The 22,857-nt window shown below is 32.6% G+C and overlaps 1 protein-coding gene across 2 annotated transcripts; it reads left to right on the plus strand.

Moving 5' to 3' along the window:
* Positions 1-932: 932 nt before the first annotated feature.
* LOC148619872 (uncharacterized) lies at positions 933-17,693 on the plus strand. 2 transcript variants are annotated; one of them, XM_088580241.1, is made up of 9 exons: positions 933-1,104; positions 2,107-2,277; positions 4,728-4,837; positions 5,289-5,403; positions 6,225-6,347; positions 10,487-10,558; positions 11,074-11,199; positions 13,715-14,198; positions 14,638-17,693. In XM_088580241.1, exons 1-9 carry the CDS (start codon positions 1,047-1,049, stop codon positions 15,179-15,181), a joined length of 1,803 nt encoding a protein of 600 aa, XP_088436367.1. In that variant the 5' UTR covers positions 933-1,046; the 3' UTR covers positions 15,182-17,693. The 2 variants fall into 2 exon arrangements, with proteins under 2 accessions (XP_088436367.1, XP_088436369.1); XM_088580243.1 differs by having other exon boundaries at positions 2,122-2,277; positions 14,638-17,690.
* Positions 17,694-22,857: the final 5,164 nt, after the last annotated feature.

Consider the following 22,857-nt stretch of genomic DNA (forward strand, 5'->3'; position numbering starts at 1 on the left):
CCAACACTTGAATTTATTTTTGTGGAGATGTTGATTGTACGACTATTATTTCAAAAGTATTCACGGGGTTAGTACCCCGTTTTTATTTTGTCATTTTCGAGTGTAAAATTGGCGAAAATGGCAAATAATATGTCCTTGCACCCCTTTTTCTGAGAATTCTCGGCTGGCAACCCTCTTTTCGAAGTGTCCTTAACCGACTCTGAAATGGTTCAGCTAAATAAATCTATCAGAAAACTTTCATTGTAAGACCATAACATTCTTTTTTTGGTTCAGGATACAGGAAACGGCAACCTGAATTTCTTATTTTCCTTTCATTTGAGAATGTATGTATGTACCTGTATTTCAAACACGGTCCCGAGAAAACGCGTCAAATTAAAATTACACGATCATGAAGAATGTTTAAAACTGCATTGTTTATTTTATCATATTTATCATGAACGATTTCTACAATGTGTACAACTCCTTATAGTAATGCATGTTTAAACAATGTGGATGTCAAAATGAGATAAATATATTTCTATATATTGAAATATAATGGAAGATCTCATGTTTGCTACTTAACACACGTTTTTATTTACTGAAAATTACTAAACGGCTACCGAACACACAACATTGACTTTGAAAAAGGTCTACTGAACAAACTGACCGCTTTACTGAAAAAAAAATGAACACGACTTAAATAAATCGTATTGAATTTGCACTGAATTACTGATTTACACTGAACATATTGTTGTTCAGTAAATTCAGTGTATGTTCAGATCATTTTTGTCGTTTCAGTGAATGTTTGGCTTACTAGTGTCAACCAATGCTGGCGAACAATCAGTATTCTGAAATTTTATTCAATTATTCATTTTTAAACAATCATTGAACTAATAATAGGAATATCCAAAAAATTCAATTTGATTTTCTCCCGCATTTAACACATATATGAATTCATTTCTATTTGCCATTTCCATCCCCTATGGATTACAACGTGTTTTTTTTTCAGAAAAAAATGTATTTTTTTAAACAATGATTTTTTTTCGTAACTATTAAGGAATACACAAATGATGGATTTATTTATTGTTATCGTTTTGGTGCATATTAACACCATTCGCTCAATAGGTAGGCAATACGACTTCAATTTCAATCTAACACCACACACATGTTCGAAACGTTAAGGAGAACTATTTTAGTATATGGAAACAAATTATATTTTTACTGTATGTATAGAATAGTAATTACTTCCACTAGGATACTGACTATATCATGATATTTTCTTTGACGAGCCAAAATGAAAGTAAATATTATTCTGTTCATCAAAAGTTCATATTTTGACGAAAAATGTTTACTTTCTTCCGCAATTTGATACGCAACGTTTTTTTAAAGTCATTCGTGGTATGGTTAAGTACCGTGTCGTATCATAGAGTGTTTCCAAACCACTGATTGATTAATTGAATGTCATTGAATTTCCCCAGATATATTATTTTTAATTTCTGATTTGTTATAACATTTTTTTAAAAAGGAAAGTATTATTAGTATCTTATTTAAAATAATGTTTTTTAGAATGTAGTGATAAAAACATGTTTTTTTTATCGTTTTCATAGTTTGTTAACGTTGCAAACGAAATCATATAATTCGCTGCGAAGAACACACTAATTTTGAAAATCGATTTTCCTTTAACAATCGAATTAATGGGTTATTCTGTGTTTATTTTAAATTGTCTATATTGGTACTTCAAGTATTGAAGATATACATAATATCGAGTCGAAACATCGACGAATTACAGATAGACGATTATAAATCTGTAGATACAAACTTCTAGTGGCCCTTATGTTATTTAACATATATAACCGTTTAAAAATTTCTATGGTAAAAATGTTACTTGAAATGGAGAAAAGAAAAGTGAAAAAAATTGTAATAATAAATACCAAAAATGATAAATAAAAGTAAGTGGGTTTAAATATCAAAATGTCAACACATCAGCAGTATAAACATACGAATTTAACTTATTGGAATGAAACAAATACTTTGGAGAAAAAATATCAAATGGCAATGGGAAAAGAATTAAATGTTTATACTTCACCAATAATTTGGCAAACTAATTCTTTATTTTATGATGTGCAGAACATGATGTCGTAGTTTCAGGAATGCAATTGTGGCAATCAGATACTCAAATGTCTTGGCATAACAGTACTTTGAAGTGCAAATTAGCTGGACAAAATTCCTTGGAAAGAAGCAGCTTTGTAGGCTGGGCTGGAGCAATCTACATGAATACAAAGTGGATGACTAGTTTAGGCAAGTATTACCTGAACCAAACCGTGCGTCTATTTTTTTTTCGCGATCCGTGATTACTTTTCTATCGTTAACATTTCATTCATCAACCCATTCAAAATATTCATTAGCCTTAGTCACCTATTGCGTTTACATGCTCCAGGTGACATTTGATGGTTTTGACAGAATATTTTACTGAAAGTACTATTGTTCGTGGGGAACCAATTTTCTTGGCTTTCGTGGGTCGGCAAAACATAAAATACTTTATTTTGTTTGGTTTTCTTTGTGGGGGGGATAAATCAATTGCAATCGGAAAATTTTAAACATATTTAAAATTAAGTTATTTCAATGTGTTGGTCACTCACATGTAAAAGCAAAAAACAAATTGCCATATAATCATTTTGCTATAATTTGTTTAGGGGGTTGGGCTATCCATGATTTTACATGTCAAATCTCCGATCCAACAACTCATTCACCAGCCCCTTGTCAGTCACTTATTCTTCTTCGATCCGTCATATATAACTCGTGTATCGCCATCAATGAGTCAACTGATTAAATGGAACTGGTCTAGGGTATCTAAAGGAGAAGGGCGCATAATGAGTTTGTTGGATTACTTTATAGCAAACGTAATGATGTTTGTCAGTTCTATTATTCTTCAAACCATCTATGGTACCATTCAATCTATTGCGAAAAAAAATATCTTCATCTGTAATTGTCATACCAGAGCTCTAGCATATGGACAACATCTAATATCTTGGTTTTAGTGTATTTAACGACAAGATAGAAGACTGTAAAAACTCTATGTAAAATACTTACAAAGTGCTAAACTGACACGAGGCTTTTTTCCTTGAATGCTCTTTCGGATCTAACACGGACGAGTTCACTTATTTCATATTAGGATTCCGTCAGAAATGCAATACAAATTGACCGCCTGGAATGTTATGCAGATATTTAAAGAGTAATGAAGGAAACCAAGGCTTTAGCGGTAATCAAAAGAATGCAATCAAAGGACAAAAACCAGCCATGGAAAACAGACATACACAACAAAGAACATAAAGTAACTAAAATCATACATACAAAGTAACAAAAGCAAACGAGCAACTCGGACTCCACTAAAAACTGGGAGCATGGACCGGGTGCACCGGTAGGGTAAGCGTCCTCTGCTTTTCCCTGAGTTCCAAGGTCAAGTCCGGGGTAGACAAAGGAGGAAAGGAAAACTATGACCCGTTGAATAAATCAGTTTTCATGGTGCAGATGGATACCCACGAGTTTATGATGACGACCATGAAACTTCTGTAGTTATGACTTCAATCTTGTAGCAATATAACCCTGTTCCAAAAGCCTATTTGTTAGAGTTCTATCGCGATACAAAAAGTCTGCGTAGTTTCGGCAAGCTCTGGCATAACGTATGAGCTGTGATATGAACAATCCGTACGAAGGTGTTGAAGGGCTTTGCCACAGATGAAAGGAAAGTTGACAATTCTGAATGAAAAATCATCACGTTTGTCGTAAAGTTTGGTCAATAGTTTTGCTTTCCTTTCCGCTTTTTAAGTGTACGTCAAGATATGAGGCTGACCTCACCTTGTCTGTAGTATCCTTTATCTTAAGTTCTTTGGGGTAGATGCGATGTATCCAATCCCTGAAATTAGGATTAATTAAAGAAAATACGTCATCTGTATAGCGGAAACTGAGATTGAAGGATCTAGCCAAACAATATTCTTTCTTTCTGATCAGATCAGCTATAAAGTCAGCCTCATAAGAGTGAAGGAATAGGTCAGCTAGTAAAGGAGCACAATTTGTTCCTATTGGAATGCCGACCGTTTGTTGAAAAACACGTCCACCGTACTGGACAAATATGTTGTCGATTAAAAATTCCAGCATTTTGTAAACATCTCCGATATTGTCTAAAGAGAATAAAAAGATATAAATGTTGATAAACAAAAACACACATAATTTATTAAAAAGCAGGATACAAATAACAATTTCCAATCTATTATATATAAAAAAATATAAAAAAAAATAGTGAAATCAAACCAACAGAAAAAGCGAGCACTCCATCAAACTGGAAAATAACTAGTTGTCTCTGGTTCTAATTGTTTAATTTGATAGGGATGATGTCGGTTTTCGTCGTTAATGAACGGTTTTACTTCATTCATTTTTTTGGATTTTTACTAATTGCTTTATTGTAACAGGAAATGAAATTTTGTCGTTGGAAGCATATGAGAAATAGGGTTTTGATTTTTTTTCAAAAGATAATTTTTTTTCTGATTATAATTTTTAAGAATTTACAAACACTATTTTTAATAAACATATTTACAATATTACATTGAAAAATCAACGTTGATTACTAGGATAGGGTACCTTCCAAAGGCTGTGAAATTTAAGAGTGCCTACAAGATGAGAAAATGAAGATGTGGAATGCGGAATATATGTTATTCACTTGAAATGTGTTCCTTTTCTTTATTTACATTTAGGATGCCTCAAAGATTTAAAAAAAGCTGACATAATAAAGACGAACATAACTGAGTCACCAAGGATTAAATGCTCAATCTTTTGTGGAAACTATACATATGTTGCGTACAAAGTAAGATATAAACAACCAACAGCATTTTTAATCAATTGAAAAATACTTTATAACTTTTATAATTGAAACAAAAAAAAAAAAAAAAAACTGAGAAAATAAAAGTGATATACTAAATTTTTACAAAAAGATTGGCTTTAGTATACATGGTCATATTATAATACGTAGAATTGTTTAGAACCAAGTTTGCGGCAAAAAAAAAGAGAAAAACAAAAACAAAAACAAAAAAAAACAAAGAACAAAAAAAAAAAACAAACAAACAAACAAACAAACAAAAGAAACAAAACAACAAACAAACCAACAAACAGACAAACAAATAAACAAGAAAAATTAACAGTCAGCAAGTGTAAGGGTCATTGTCAAATTGTAAATGTATCAAATTTTAAAAACGATATTGGCGAGACCTGAATAGAAAATTCATTTTATTTTATTCATATATTATTGTGCATGAAAGGGTAGCGAATGTGCATGTTATCAGAATGAACCAGCAACAGTTCCCCGACATGGATGCGATGCGAAATGTAACTGTGGTGAAAACAAATTTTACATGTCGTACAAACATGTTCCAGGTACATAAACTTTTGTAATTTTTCCCGATTTGTTAAAAAAAAATGATAAATTCCTGTTTGATTCCGGATATCGAAATTAATGCAGGATCCATGGTAAAGTTTGTCTCCAATTTATTTTTTATGATTATATTCGTAATTTAAAACAATAACGTTACAAATTGAGTGGCAGTCATCTTTCAAAACATAGGTTGTTATTTTAGTTTTGTCTGGAAACGTTAATTGGTACCGCATGCATTTTTATCTTTATTCATATCAGCTGCTCATAGAAATTACTCAAACATACATGACGTAAAAAGTAATTGGAACAGACAAAATAATGGAACATACGTTTCCACACTGTCATGTGAATATAACAATTAAAACATTCTATGTACACACTGCAAATAAAAGAACACCTAGACTTCAAACATCTATTTTATTCCGGCATTGGCCGTTTGCGAGTTGAGACGACGCATGTTAGACGAGTTCACACGCACTCATCTTAACTCGTTTTCTAAACCGATGGAACGCCTTACAATTTGCAGCATCATAGACATATTTAAAACAAAGGTTAGAGGAAATAAGACGTCACTACAAAAAACATATTTATGTTTTCACGGATGACACATGTACTTCTGCCCGCTGCAGATCAAAGATTGGGTTTTCTTAACTCGTTAGAGAATTTCATGATCTTTTCACTACGCTCCATTTCTGAAAAAAAAATGGATTTCTCACACTCGCAAAAGATCAATATATAACCCACTCATGTAAGAACTTATCATTCTACACATTATGAAAGCCAACACTTTAGTGACAGCTTGTATATTTCTTTGAAAATGCAGATCCATCTAAGTCTCATAATCAAAGATTAAGATGTGCCATAGATGTTCGCCAAAATAATCACACGACCACTAGTACTCAAGGGACTTATATGGCAGTTAACTGCGATCACTGTAAAATCAATTGTAAGTAAACATCGATTTTCGGTGTATTCTGTAAAAATACAATGGATTTATATGAATAAATTGAATCCACTTTTTTTTCCAGTTCTTTGGTATTTGAAAGGTGTTTTTACACACTATTATTATTATAGTTATATTGCAATTTTAAGATTATTTGATTTCCTTATTTTAGTTACTTGTACCATTTGGAAAATTCAAAAGATCTTTTGGAGACAATCAGTTCAAGACTACTATCTGGATATAATAGCATTAAAACCTATGATTTTTCAACACTGTATACTTCTATTCCCCATACTCAGTTAAAATCCCGACTTGAAAACATTATACATCGTTGTTCTTCCAAAAAAAGATGGTACACCTAGATACAAATATATAGTTCTTGGTAGAGATTCCTCATACTTTGTAAGGAATAATTCCAAATAATCTTCCAAATATACAGAGGAAGATGTTTACAAAATGCTGGAATTTTTAATCGACAACATATTTGTCCAGTGTGGTTGACGTGTTTTTCAACAAACGGTCGGCATTCCAATGGGAACAAATTGTGCTCCTTTACTAGCTGACCTATTCCTTCACTCTTATGAGGCTGACCTGATCAGAAAGAAAGAATATTGTTTGGCTAGATCCTTCAATCTCAGTTTCCGCTATATAGATGACGTATTATCTTTAATTAATCTTAATTTTGGGGATTGGATACATCGCATCTACCCAAAAGAACTTGAGATAAAAGATACTACAGACAATGTGAAGTCAGCCTAATATCTTGACCTACACTTAGAAATCGATGGAAAAGGAAAACTATTGACCAAATTTTACGACAAACATGATGACTTTTCATTCAGAATTGTCAACTTTCCTTTCATCTGTGGCAACATCCCTTCGACTCCTGCGTATGGAGTGTTCATATCACAACTCATACGTTATGCCAGAGCTTGCCGAAACTACTTTTTGTATCGCGCTAGAACTGTAACAAATAGGTTTCTGGCACAGGGTTATGTTGCTACAAGATTGAAGTCATCACTACAGAAGTTTTATGGTCGTCATCATGAACTCGTGGATCGTTATGGTGTATCCATCTGCACCATGAAAACTGATTTATTCAACGGGTCATAGTTTTCCTTTCCTCGTTTGTCTACCCTGCACTTGACTTTTTATGAGCAACTCGGCGGGTGTTTCTAGAAAAGCAGAGGACGCTTACCCTACCGGTGCACCTGGTCCATGCTCCCAGTTTTTAGTGGAGTCTGAGTTGCTCATTTACTTTTGTTACTTTGTATGTATGATTTTAGTTACTTTATGTTCTTTGTTGTGTATGTCTGTCTTCCATGTCCGGTCTTTGTCCCTGGATTACATTCTTTTGATTACCACTATAACCTTGGTTCCCTTGATTACTCTTTCACACCACTGGGTCGATATCCCTGCTGGTGGATTTTGTCCCCGAGGGTATCATCAACCCAGTAGTACAAATTTTAAAATTAATGGTTTTAACAAGAGGAATGAAAGATAAACTGGTTCGAACGTCACCCAGTATGAAAAGGTCCGAACCTGACAGCAGATCGGACACTGTTGTCTTGTAAGTATGTGGTGTCCCCAGATGGGAATCTTAGTACACTCACATCTGGTATAGAAAGTGCCCCGACCAATTCAACTAAAAGTATCCAATCACACGTTCAGTCTGCAGACCATCTATTCCAGTACAAAAATTCTGGCTATTTTAAAATTATCAAACCATGTTCCATCACTTTAAACGATATATTTGACTACAACGATGACGAACCACATTGCACCATATCAAAATGTGGTATAAAAAATTGCAAAACACGCAACATTCTTAAAACCGACCCTCACTTCTCCAGTTCCCTTACAAACAAAACCTTCCATACAAGAAGTCTCGATGACTTAAGTTGCAAATCAACAAACTTAATATATGGATTAGAATGCAACTTATGTAGTTTAATCTATGTCGGAGAAACGCAAGAATGATTAAATAAAAGAATGTGCGGTCATCGTTCGGGAATTAACACCACCAAATTCCCAACAATTTATAAACACTTTAATCAACAAGATCATTCAATCCTCTCTATGAAGGTTCGTATTTTAGAAAAACATTTACCATCCTACGAACAGTCCCGTTCTAAGTAAAAACTATCGTAGGGAAAGAGAGGAGTACTGGATACGCAGAGTAGGTACTGCAATACCTTACGGATGCAATGACAACATCAAAAGTATAGGAAACCTTTCAAACCAATATAACAAATATAACAAATCCATACCAATTGTTTCATATTCCTGTACTTCACCCATCGCATAAAAAATTTTCAATTATAAAAGACTATTGCAGAATCTCGAGATTGAGGACTTCAAGGCTAAACCACCTGACTGTTCTTGAAAAACCTCTCCATTCAGATATGGTCCTTCTGGTCACGTCGTTACCGGAGATTTAACCATTATCGAAAACGAATCTCTGAGTAATATCCTTTCTAAAGGTCCCAAGTACCGTGAACCACGCTTCATAAATTGGAATTATAATTTTAAAGTTCTTATGGATGCCGTCGAGGACTATGCAAGAAAATGGATAAAACGAAAACAAGAAGACATTGATTCTCTGTCAGAGTGGTTGAAGGCCGTAAGGTCTTTAATTTTGAAACGAATGAAAGTTTTAAGTAGGTCAATGAGTGCCAAGGCTACATCAGTTTTCAAAGACCCCGATGTAGCAAAACCATTGTCTACTATACATGACAGATATATTGTCGTACCAGCAGACAAAGCCCAAAACAACATTGTTTTTGTCCGCAAAACGTTTTATTTCCAATGTTTATTATCAGAGGTAGACGTAGAAAATAATAGCAGTGATAAGACCTACACTGCTACCACTCTTTCCAAAGAAGAGATTGTGGAAAACCATAAATCTGTGCTATCCTCTTTTGGTCTTTCTACCAAAGACGATGATTGTGATTTATCGTCTATGTACTGGATTCCTAAACTTCACAAGAATCCATACAAACAACGTTTCATAGCTGGATCTGCAAAATGTACCACCAAACCTCTTTTAAAACTTTTAACTTCTATACTCACAACTGTCAAAGAGGGTCTACAGTCCTACCACAACACTTGGTACTCCCGTAGTGGTATTAATTCAAAGTGGATCCTGAAAAATTCAAAAGATCTTTTGGAGACAATCAGTTCAAGACTACTATCTGAATATAATAACATTAAAACCTATGATATTTCAACACTGTATACTTCTATTCCCCATACTCAGTTAAAATCCCTACTTAAAAACATTATACATCGTTGTTTTTCCAAAAAAAGATGGTACACCTAGATATAAATATATAGTTCTTGGTAGAGATTCCTCATACTTTGTAAGGAATAATTCCAAATCATCTTCCAAATATACAGAGGAAGACGTTTACAAAATGCTGGAATTTTTAATCGACAACATATGCCAGAGCTTGCCGAAACTACGCAGACTTCTTGTATCGCGCTATAACTCTAACAAATAGGTTTCTGGAACAGGGTTATGTTGCTACAAGATTGAAGTATCACTACAGAAGTTGTATGGTCGTCATCATGAACTCGTGGATCGTTATGGTGTATGCATCTGCACCATGAAAACTGATTTATTCAACGGGTCATAGTTTTCCTCTCCTCGTTTGTCTACCCCGCACTTGACTTTTTATGAGCAACTCGGCGGGTGTTTCTAGAAAAGCAGAGGACGCTTACCCTACCGGTGCACCTGGTCCATGCTCCCAGTTTTTAGTGGAGTCCGAGTTGCTCATTTACTTTTGTTACTTTGTATATATGATTTTAGTTACTTTATGTTCTTTGTTGTGTATGTCTGTTTTCCATGTCTGGTCTTTGTCCCTGGATTACATTCTTTTGATTACCGCTATAACCTTCGTTCCCTTGATTACTCTTTTAAATATTTGTATCTGTGGATGGTGAAAGAATGAATTAATTCATAAATTTAAACCTTTAAACTAACATCGAAGCACTGTCTCAGCACACTCATTAAAACTCTTCTTGACCTATAATGAGTGAACAATCCTAGAATGTCATATATTTTCTGAATCAGTCCATTGTTTTCTTTACATTATTTAACCAGCTTATGTGACATTGAATTATTATATTTTTGTTTGTAGATACATGTATTGAATTAATAAGAATGAAGTACATAAAATGGATCGACGAGTCCCATAATGAGAAATATCACGGTGAGAAATGAAAAAAAAATGAGTAAATATTTGAAACAAAAATTAATGATAAACAATTATTCAGAAACAAATTAAACTAGGAACCTATTTGTAATAAAGAATGACAAAATCCTGTAAAAAACATCTATAAACAAAAAAAAAAAAAACATTAATCACGCAGGAAAGAAAATGCAATAAACAAAATAACACGTACATAGTAATAAAGGTAAATGAGCACGACTAAACACGAGAGCTTGGTCCATGCGCACAGGTAGGGTAGGTAAAGATCTACATAGTGTTCATTCATACACCGGAATGCATTCGCTTTATGTTGGATATTATTAGAATAACATAAATTAAAGCATTTCATACAGTTCCCGAGAGTAGATTATTTCATTTTAACAACATATAATTGCCTATTGCTCAAAGGAAATTCCAACTTAAGGGTGGAGATCCGAAATTATTTCCTACATTCCTAGATCATTTTTTTTTACTGATGTATAACTTAATAGTGACTCGTACGATTTCGATTATAGATGCCTCTTTGGATTGGGAAAATATACTATGTCTACTCATGAACGAAAAGAATGGTACAATCAGAAAAACCGAGGAAAAATGCGGACGTCGTCATCACGCTATATGTGAAAATGTTACGAATGAACGTAAGAAATATATACTTTTATCATATAGATAGCAGTGATTTACGGATTGTTCCCAGTGTATATTTTTCCGAAATAAGTTCGATAATTTTACTCTCGCGCTTTCTCCCGCCAAAACGCCACAACACGAATATCAATCCTCCGTTCTCAAAATTTTAAATTTGTGTTGTAAATAACAATGAATAATGGATGAAATCTATATAATAACGAGTGCCGAAAAACGCAAAGATTTAAAAAATGTGAACGCGCACGAGTTAAATCGTAATGCGTTCGTGGCATCAGTGATCATATTTTGGTTATTCAGTCTTTCCAATTAATTATCTTATTATTGAAACACGTGGAATTCGATTGTTTAAAGTTAAGCTGTCAAAATAAAATTACCATTGATTTAAATAATTTGTTTGGTATAATCATTTGTGCCCATTCAAGTAAATGCATGCAGGTTAAGATGGATGTGGATATCATGTAAAGATTTTGCGATGTCCACAGCATCAATATATGTGATGTTGCCACGTCTTTTATGTTCTAATTTTCAAAAACTATAAGTACATGTAATGTACGTGTTCTCTTGTTAACGATTCTTAACGGCATATAGTGATAGTTATAATCATAAGTACGATTGTAATTTGGGAGGATTGCCCAGTTACTCATATCCAGGGGACAAGTTTAAACGCTTTTTTTAAAAGTTACCAACTATTATATTGATACTATGTTTTTCAAATTTATGACAAATTTTCACACGGTCCAACCTAGCTCTCGAGACTCACCTTTTTTAAGAATCACATAAACGGCATGTGTTACATGTACTTAATTTGAATATGCGTAATATATTGCATTTATAATATCAGTATACTAAACTGGGTTAAACAATGCGACATAAATGGCCAGTCCGTGTTAAAAAAGTGATGAAATCGGGTGTCCCTGATTTATTCCTAATTCAACTACTATTTTAGTTGAATCTAAAGCATTTTTATTATTTGATATGAAACTTTTGATAACGCGGGAAAAACTCTAAATCTTTTATTGGTCGATGGTTTCGGTTTCGCAGAGTAATTTATAGGTTTATGTATATTTACTAGACTTTTCAAGTAGATTTCTTTAAATGGGTGGGACAAAGCAAATCTTTCCCCATCTTTTTTCCCAATGAAATGTTGAAATCATTTGGATTCAAGAGAAAAAACAAAAACTCTAGAATTTGCCTTCACCGAAAATTGATGATTCACGTTTTCTAATTAAATAATAAACAAATCAAAGATATTTTCATAGTTCAAAGTGCTCTCTCTTTTTATTCTCATCATTTACTAACGAAACCTTGTGTGTGTTACCACTGTCCATGTCTACCATGGGCACCTTATCAATAATAACAGAGTATATATTAAGTATACAAGCAAGATGCAGAGAGCTTGTTTCAATTCAAAATACGTTCAAGAATTCAAACTATGCTATACTAGAAAATTATTTCGAAATAAAAAACCTTTTTTTCGGACGCAATCTGTGTATCGTGCTTATAAAAAATAGTAACGTTTAGTTGAACGTAGTAAGAACAATTTCTAGATATATATAATGAAAAACCAACCTCGACTAAATATTGTGGTAGAGTTATACAAAATTTATTTTGTTGCTGTACAATACATGTATTTTTGTAATTAAAATGATTTTTAAAAGTAATATAAAACAAATGAGCACTAACTGTGATCTTCCCAAACCGATTTCTTTGTATATTCATACGAAACTGTATTTGTGCAGAATCTCGTAAAGAATATAAATTTAAAAGATGCCAAAACCTTTAACTTTACATACAGATATATTGATGATGTAGTGCCCATCACCAACCCCTTTTTGGTTGACGTCCGTATATTCACCAGAGCTCGAAATAAGGGAGAACGCAGAAACAGCTTGTTTTTTTATCTCCCTGCTAAGAGTTTAACTAGCTGATGCATTCGTAGATATCTTCTTTAGAGTTTCTGAATTAAAAATGTCAATGAAAAAGACTTTAACGAAACAAATTAAAAACTTAGATCATTGCATGTAATTTACATTACTGTCCGGGAACAAAATACAATCCTGAAGTTAAGGTTATATATTCAGATCTAAAAGATAGCAACTGGATGTCGTTTAGCATTTGCTTTCTCCAACATCCATTGTTTCTAATTGACATTGAAGTTCATATTACATACTGGATCTCCATTAAATTGGAAATGTATGAATTGATCAATATTCTGAACATACTTAATATCTGTATAGTAAGATACCAATGTCATTACAATAAACAAAGACAATTAAACTAAATTTCACTTTTTAAAAGTTATTTTCTCTGTCGTTTTGCTATTCTTCTCCAGTTAACACCACAGGGTAGGATGTTGTACGTATATTGAACGTTTATAGTCTGTATGGTAAACGCAAACATTTGAAAATTTAATTGATCGATATTTAACCTAAACATGTAAATTTGTTATTGAAACATCGTTGGTGTTATTAAGTGTAAATTGAAATAATATATGTATTACGTTTACTTCAGAAACACCATTACCGGGAATGACAAGTCAGTCGTACATATCAGAAGACAGAGCAGATACTTTGACATTAGAACAAACTCTTGGGGTACAATCAAGAACGAAACCAATTCCATTAACTTACACCAATACAATGTTTGCAACAACGGACCAGAAAAATACTACTGACGTAAATGAAGTAATGATCAAAACAACAGTATATGATTCAACAATTATACCAGATAAACATGCAACGTTACACGAGACATCAAAAGGAACATGGAAACCTTCAACAACAGAACCCTGGAAATATATGTCTTCTACTGGAGATGGTTATACAAATTTGAAATCCGCAATCGCAAATAACGTGACCAAGAAGAATGGAAGAACAACTACAAGCAACATTGATTATGAGGACAGTCCATACACTGAATATACCATTTTAGCGTTAATTGTGTCTGCAGTACTACTTATAGCTGTCATTGTACTAAGTATATGGTATAAAAGACGGTAAGAATATATTTTATGTATTCAACTGTCTCCATTTGATAGTAGTGTGTCGTACGTATTCCCAAAGAGTTGTTTCGTGCAGAAGACGGTAAGAATGTATTGTATTGGTAAAACTGTCCCCAATTTTAACAGTCTGTGTTGTGTGGGTTTGTGTAGTAATTTGAAAAGTTTGTGTGTTTATTAACCGAAGAAAAAGAGGTTTAAAAAAATAAAACAAAATAAATAAAATATTTTCCTCTTATCAATTAATTCAAACTGATCTGAAAAAAAAAAAAAAAAAAAAAAAAAAAAAAATTCTAAATATCTTTTTAGCTATTTATATTGTTTCAGCTTGTCTTTCTAATGAGTAGATCAGAGTTAAAGTTAGAAATTTCAGGTTTAGAAAATTGCATAGTCCTAAAAACATTTTCTGTTAATAAATGCAACGCTTTTATTTTAGTAAGGCACAGTACAAAAAATCCCTGAACCCCTTTGGTGGACTTGGTTATTTTAAATCCAATGATATTAGTGAAGCTGACACAGAAATAGAGCAACGAAAATCAAATACTGAATCGATATACTGCTACACCTCACCTGTAATCGATTTTGAATATGGCTTTTCACGTGTTAATTCTTCCGATCCAACCGAAACACCAAACGCATTGGATGGCGAGTATAATACTCTAAATTTTACTTTGCGCAACAGCATATACACGATTGGTACACCAGCAAATGTAGCTAATAATGTTCAAAAGAAGTCAAACACATTGAGGAAATCGATCAATTTTCTAAGATCACCTTTCAAACCTAAACCAAAAGATGGAGATGTCGCCGCTTACTACTCATCAAGTATTAATTTCCATGATATAATTTACAATGTACCGAAATTTAATGAGGATATACATTCCTTTGACGGACCAATACGGGCAAATCTTGGCAGTTTGAACAAAGACAACATTTCAAAAGCGCCAGATCGAACAGAAAAACGATTTAAACCAAAATAATTACTTGGGAGTGATAATGGCCTTAGTGAAGATAATTGAAGCAAACGTCTGTCGGTTGAGAAGAAAAATAAAGGCACTACTATCGTGGTCGCATCCAATGAAATATAATTGTAAAGCAGACGACCAAATAAGCGACTTTCACGAGGTAGCTGAAATGAAAGCAAACGATGCTGGTATTTGGAAGTTTCTTCCACTTACTAACTTTAAATGGAATTCAGGTGAAATTGCAAAATTATTTAGATGATTTTCGCTTTGACCAGATTACCTTTTCGGATGTGGGTACAATGTAAATAATATGTGCAGTTATATACGATTGACTATTCAACACCTTTTTTTTTATTAATTTAGGGCCAAATAGTACACGCTTGGTTTTATAATTTCAAGAAAAAGATATGTGTTTGCGTCTGTCGCATGCATACATAATATGTGTACACTTACTAAATTTATTATCAATAATTTATTTCTGTTAATGGAAAATGGAACGAGAGAAAACATCAAATTTTATTAATTCGATCAATAATTTTGCTTGAATATGCTTTAATTGTGTTTATTTATGCCGTGTTTCTTAATAACTTTTTTCAAACACGAAAATAGACAAAGCAACTTGTTAAACATCTGTCTGCATGCTCAAACAATTAAATGTATCAATCAGGCAAAACTGTTTTGATTAACGTTTAAAATGAAAAAAAAAATCATGCAGTATAATGATTTCGTGAGTATGTGTATTCCATCATTTACAAATTATAAATTTTATTACTACAAGTAGTAATTAAATTTAAAAATTGTAAATGATGGAATACACATATACACATTCTGTATCAATGTTTTTGTGAAACTCACGATTTGCATACGAACAAAGCTGAATCGATGAATGGATCCAATTCAGTAGTTTAATTCATATATGGCCTGCAAACACAGGGAAACATAAAAAAAAAAATACTTTTTTGAAATGAATATTAATGTAAGGATATGTCTTTCAGGGCATTTACCAGAATCCAGCATGTGATCCTTTGCTTGTGATATTTCCTCGTTTAACAATGGCCATATAACGCGGTTACTGACATTTTTTCGAAAAACATTCCTGTCAAAGAAGGGGGTGCGCTGTTAACACGAATTTTCAGGAAACAACAGTAAACTATTATGCGGTGACATAATGTCGACCGCTCGATTCGACTTCTTCCTCAGTTACATTTGAATGTTATTATTTTTTTGTGTTTTTAAAGTTTCCTTATTTGGTCTTTGTACCTGGTTAAAATTCTTTAAAATTTCTTCTGGAATCTTCCTTTTCTTAAGTACTCATTATTTAATGCATGTAGTAAACAAGACATTCAAAAACCGAAAACCTGTCTAAACCAATACCTCTTGATTCAACTTTAGTGTGTGTTTTACCAGAGAAGAGCGAACATCTGTCTTCACTAAACATATTTTAAAATCGAAAATGGGTGGACATGCTTCACATATTTATTTAAGTGTTCATATTTGCGTATTTGTATAATACATTTTTGGAATAAAATAAATAGAATTTCAACTCCAAAGAGTTTGATATATGGTAAATATATTAATTTACATATATATAAAACATCTTGTTCTGTATATTTGGAAGATAATTTGAAACCATGTTTAACAAAGTATGAGGAATCTATACCAATATTTTTTTATCTAGGTATGCCGTCTTTGTTTTTAGAATACCAACGGTGTCTGATATTTTTGAATCGGTATTTTTACTTAGTATGTGGAATAGAAGTATAAAGATTTAAAAAATTATAAGTTTTGATGGTCTTGTATTCTGATAATCATATCTAATTGAGAGTTTCCGGATGATCTGTCGATCAGATTGAACATTGAATTAATAGCATTGCAAGTGTAACAAGTGTCTTTGTAGGACTGGATACCCTATTTGACGGCTGTGAGTAAAGAAATTTATTATTTTGAAAGAGGTTTGGTGGTACATGTTGCAGATCCATTTATGTGGCGTTGTTTATATGGATTCCAGTGAAATTTAGGAATCCAGTACATAGACGGTATAGATCACTTTCATTGTCTTTGGCAGAGAGACCAAAAGAGGATAGTGGTTTTCAATTTTCTCTTCTTTGGAGTGTGTGGTACCAGTAAAGTTTTTTTTTTTTATTATTGTTATCATTGGACTAAACGCAATCACAAATACCGAGACCATGTAATATGTTACAACTACAACTTACATTATAATTATAATGACAGTGCATATACTGAATATGCAATTTTAGCCTTACTCGTATCTGCAGTACTACTTTTAGCTAATAATTTACCAGTTATTTGGTACAAAAGACGGTAAGAATATATTTTATTGGTTAAACCGTCCACAATTTTAGAAGTCTGTGTCGTTCTGGTTTTCCGAACAGGCAGTGTAATTTTCGAATAAAACAAAACGAGTATTTTCATGAATCATTTCAGTTTAAAAAAATTCACTTATAAAAAAGGTGTTAGATAATTTATTTTTCTTTGCACTATTGAATGAAATGTGATCTTGACATTACTATTGTCAAATGTATTTTTGAACATTTTTAATAATTTGATATTTGGAAGTGAATTCAATTTTATATATAAAAAAAAAGATTACATAGTTTTATTATTGAACGTTTTTTCCGGTTAACATCGTCTTTCATTTTCAGTAAAGCTTACCACTAAAGCCTCCCATTGGGCTTTCTACATTTAAATCCTCTTAAAAATGTAACAACAATAAATCAATGAAGATTAAATATTGAATCAATGAACTGCCATGCTTCTTATCAATTCGAATATTCATGGTGATCATTATACCGATTCATCATACTATAAGACGCATGTAATAACCAGTATGATACTTTGAAGTTTACGTGAAAAAAACATCACTAATCAGACTTTCCGCTAAATTCATTCCTAAAGAAAGAAGTTATAAAAAAGTATAGGAACTTAGTTGGTATCACCTTTCAAATTGTAACCGGAAGTAGAAAGAGTAACCATTCTACTTAACAAGTGTATGTATGTATGTTATGGATTTTGGTTATGATGCATCAAAGACAAATTAGGATATAAATTTTAGAAAACAGTACGAATAAGACTTGAAGGACAGCATAATTAAAACACCATGTATAGAGTATAAAAAAAGAGTGCTTATGAAATATTGGAGGCAGTATTTTCAAGTTAAAATATCATAAGAGCTTATATTTATAAATGTGACTCATTTCATATAGAATAAAGATAATATTTAAAGGACTTTATCAACTTAGTTCAGATAATTTGGGCGTCGATTAGATATGATAAAACAATAACTAATAGTTAATATGTTTGTCAGTTGGTTGTTTGTAAGTTGATAGAGGATTTTCCTTTTTTGAAACATTCACGAATTAAGGGGAATCAAAGAACAAACGACAAAGAACAATAGACAATCATCATAACCTTTCCTTTCTTACCAGATGTTTCCCCTAGGGTATATTTCGATAACTTTTTAACTTGTCATTTAAAAAAAAAAACAATAAATGCGTTGTTTATTAGATTTCATGGGCATTTCCCTGTACATACAATATATGTAATATGCAACAAACTGTCTCATAAGTTCATTTATTATAGATCATGTTTAGAAGTAGACCGAGTTGTTTCAGTGTTAAATGTGTCTAATAATCCAAATTAAGCTGGAGTATCAACAATGATATTTTCAAACTCTTTATCAACATGTTATATTTGCCCGTTTTAGACCTGATTGATGACATTCAAATCTAAATAACCTTGATAATAAAACTTCCTCAATCTGACCCTAATTGTTTTGTAATTGTATTATGATGTGTAGGTGGGATCAGGAGAAAAGCACCCCCAAATAAAAACCCCCCTCCCCTAAGACATTATTTTATCAATGTACAGATATATAAAAATCAGAACGACATATGTCAATGGAAATGCCAACCTTTTTTAACTTAATACTAACAAAACTAGATGATGCAAACCGGATACGAACACGTTATATTAAAAGTAGAATATATATTAACAACACTATAAATAAAATCAATGTACCTTCATTTTTATCAAAAGATGTTTATTAGTTTTTTTTTCAACCGCATATTCACAGAATATATATTTATTTCTATATGTCATACATTTTGATGTAAATATATATATTTTAATTCAATCATTATAAGCGATCGTTTAAACCCAGGTCATTTACCTATATTGCATCCGTAGGCCTATCGCTCATACCTTATTTTGGCACCCCTATCCAAAACACACATATAAGAAATAATGTATCTGACGTGTCAAAATTTGAATCACATGTAAAATCAACCCTAAACTACTCATGAATCCGTTGACTTTTGTGCTACTATAGTTTAATACAGAACAGAGATGTACGGCTGTAATAAAAAGATTTAGCATTCAATATTCAGTGTATATTACTGAAGTGTATGAACAGTTTCGTAATTCATTAACAAATATCAGCTGTGATGCTACTAGTAAGATAATATTAACAAATCAATAAAAAGCAAAGATAAAGCATAGTGTGTTGGCGTTGCAAAAACTGAATTTACTGAAATTTACTATCGTGATATTAGTTCATCTTTCCGATTCTAAAATTATAATTCGTAGGTAAATTTATTCAAATGTATGATTTCTTCCGTAATGTTAATTTTCTGAAAACTTCTCGTTCATGAAAAGTTACAAATAAACAAAGTGTAGTTGAGTATAAAAAAGAAAGCATTTAAATTGATTTCAATAGTTACCTTACTGGTCAATAAAGGATGGGAATAGATAGGGTATTTTCAAAATTGGATTAAAAAATCCAAGTTCTGGATACCTGAAAGAAAAGAAAACTAGGATGACCATAGACCACATGAAGGAAAAATATGAAAGCACTGAAAAAACTTTCCATCAAATGGGATATTGAAAATTGAAACACATATTTAGGGCAAATATTGTATTAACCATTTTCAGTTTCCTCTTTCCGATCCAGAATTCCTAGTAATTCAGCTATAATTATCAGTTCAAGTTTGATATCTGAAATATCATTCGAAATATTAAATTTCGGTAACTGCAGATTTTAAGAATCAGTGATTTGATTGGTGATGGTTTACTTTTTTTTGTCGACAGCATGAGCGGTAACGTTCCATTAAATTTAAGAGAAAACATGGGCCGGAAATATCATTGACCTTTAAACACTCTTGAAATGAGAGAAAGAGGCTGCCGATGTACTAGGCATGGACGCTAGCATTATATAAAAACGTTTTTCTTGATATTGATCAATGGATATATGTTTTTATGGTATGCATGAGTGTAATGTTTGAAAAATTTAGAACAAGAGCTGAGGAACTAGTAAGGAGATTAAGAAAGGACAGGGATCCACAATCATTATGGGGAGTTATACGCCACGAATATGTACTCGTGTATGTCGTTTCAAGAAAACTATATAAAACTTACAGATCTTGACCACCTTTCCAAAGAAATCATACTTTCTCATATAACTTTAACACGACCTTAAACGAGCCATATGCATATAATTCAAATTACCATAGTAACCCTAGACATGATTCATCATTTCCCAAAACAATCACAAAACACAAACCCTCAAGCATGTATCGAAGGATTTACAGTCAAGGTATTGAAGAGTATTGACTGCCAATCTTTACCCTCGTCGCAGGTACTTACTCCAATGTGAATCATGTGGAGGTAAACATTGTACGAGAGTGTAAGTCATCAAATAAGTACAAGGCAGAAATAAAGTCTGATAGCCACCGGTATTCTTAAGGTTATTCTCGAATGAAAGTCTCGGTTATGACATAATTCCTATCCTTTTACCCCGTTAAAGAAACGATTTTTAATTTGGTTCATTCTTAGAGAAGACTGGCCCTAGACAACAACCACGTTTTTTCCTCATTTTCACACGGACGGAATAATCCTCCGAAACGACCGACAAGGAAGTAGTATTGCAGGGCCGTACACATCCCCGATAACCAACATTACAGATATCTAGTAACAAGGCTATTGTCAAAGAAAAATAACAAGTACAGACCGATACATCATCTACCATACTATAGACTGTTTTACTGATTATACGTCTTGATCAGTACAAAATAGTTAAATTGACGATGTGGCTTTTTTCATTTATAAACTTGGGACATCAGCCAAACAGCTCCAGTGATATGAAGTCTGCATTCAGACTTCTTCTTATTTTACCTTGTGAATTAATAATCGGATAATTAACATAAGTACCTAACGTTCTTACTCAACGAAAGAATCTCAAAAGAGTCAGTATTTTAAATAATGATTATCTCCTTAATCTCAAGTTTCGTGATACACTGTAACAGTTAAGATTCAAATAAGGAATACTTAAAGTTCCGAAAATGAAATTTAACAATTTATTGTTTAGTATTGTATAGCAAACGTGAATTCTTTGCGTATTTTCAGCCAAGGGAAAATATCTTCTTTTGTGTAAACCTCTGGATCCGCCACTTGTTTTGCTAATTCTTTATTATAAACATTATCTTCTGTTGGCCAAGAAAATAGTGGATTTATAGTTTAAAATAGATTTTCAGTTTATTTGCAAATGTTTAAATCTTAGCTTATTTGACGAAATGAACAGCTGAAAAACATTTGAATAAATTTAGTTACAAGTTAGACGACAACAATGTATCACAGGGACGTAGCTAGGCTTCAATGATCACTAGATCACGCCCACATCGGAGAGGTGGCATTGCGACAGGGGATCTGGGACCGACAGGCGTACAAAAGTAAATTCAAAGATCCTACATACATCTCTTTCATGTAGTAAATATCTTTATCTCATACGTACAAGATTGAAGCCAACACTACTAAGTTTCATGGTCGTCATCATGAACGTGTGGATGGTTACAGTGTATCCATCTGCATCATGAAAACTGATTTCTTCAACGTGTCATAGTTTTACTCCCCTGTTTTGTCTAATCCGGACTTGTCTTTTTATAACCAAGTCGGTGGGTGTTTCTAGAAAGGCAAAGGACGCTTACCCTACCGGTGCATCTGGTCCATGCTCCAATTTTTTAGTGGATTCCGAGTTGCTCATTTACTTTTGTTATTTTGTATGTATTATTTTAGTGACTTTATGTTCTTGGTAGTATTTGACTGTTTTGCCTCTCTGGTCAATATGCTGAATACGAATGTCGGTCTGGATCTACATAGTATAATTAGCAATACGAATAGTTTTCTTCAACGCTATATTTACGTGCATAATTCTTATGGTTGAAGCAAAGTGGCTTGCTCCTACTATAAAATAGGCAGCCACACTAGTATATAACCTATACAAGAGGGATCCCAGATATTGGGCGTCTCACTTCAACTCAACTCGAATATATCACAGATTTGAAATAAAGCATTTGTCTAGCGATGATGATGAATTGGTTTATAATTTCCAAAAATGTTATTATATCATAACTTACGTGTGCTTTTTGAAATATTTTAAAATTGGGGTTATACCTTTAAAATTTAAAATGCTAATATTTTTGAAAGAATACCTCGCGAACTAGTTAAACACGAACCGACATACACAAATTTAAAAAATAAAATAAAATAAAATAAAATTACCGAAATAAAAGCACCCCCTTACCAGTCACGTTATCATTTGCAGACATCTATGAACTTAAATAAATGCATTTTTCATTTCAACTTGTATATTTTGATGCCATTGTTAGAAGTGCACCGGA

The sequence above is a fragment of the Perna viridis genome, chromosome 4 (assembly GCF_037379345.1).
Source record: "Perna viridis isolate PV_CMFRI_1.1 ecotype Kerala chromosome 4, ASM3737934v1, whole genome shotgun sequence".
Lineage (NCBI taxonomy): Eukaryota > Metazoa > Mollusca > Bivalvia > Mytilida > Mytilidae > Perna > Perna viridis.

What these genes read in the sequence shown, in the direction of transcription:
- LOC148619872 (XM_088580241.1), top strand. Translation starts at nt 1,047, where the DNA reads ATGATGGATTTATTTATTGTTATCGTTTTGGTGCATATTAACACCATT. An exon ending in TAACACCATTCGCTCAATAG is followed by an intron (nt 1,105 to 2,106) that starts GTAGGCAATACG and finishes TATGATGTGCAG; the next exon opens with AACATGATGTCGTAGTTTCA. An exon ending in GTCGTACAAACATGTTCCAG is followed by an intron (nt 5,404 to 6,224) that starts GTACATAAACTT and finishes TTGAAAATGCAG; the next exon opens with ATCCATCTAAGTCTCATAAT.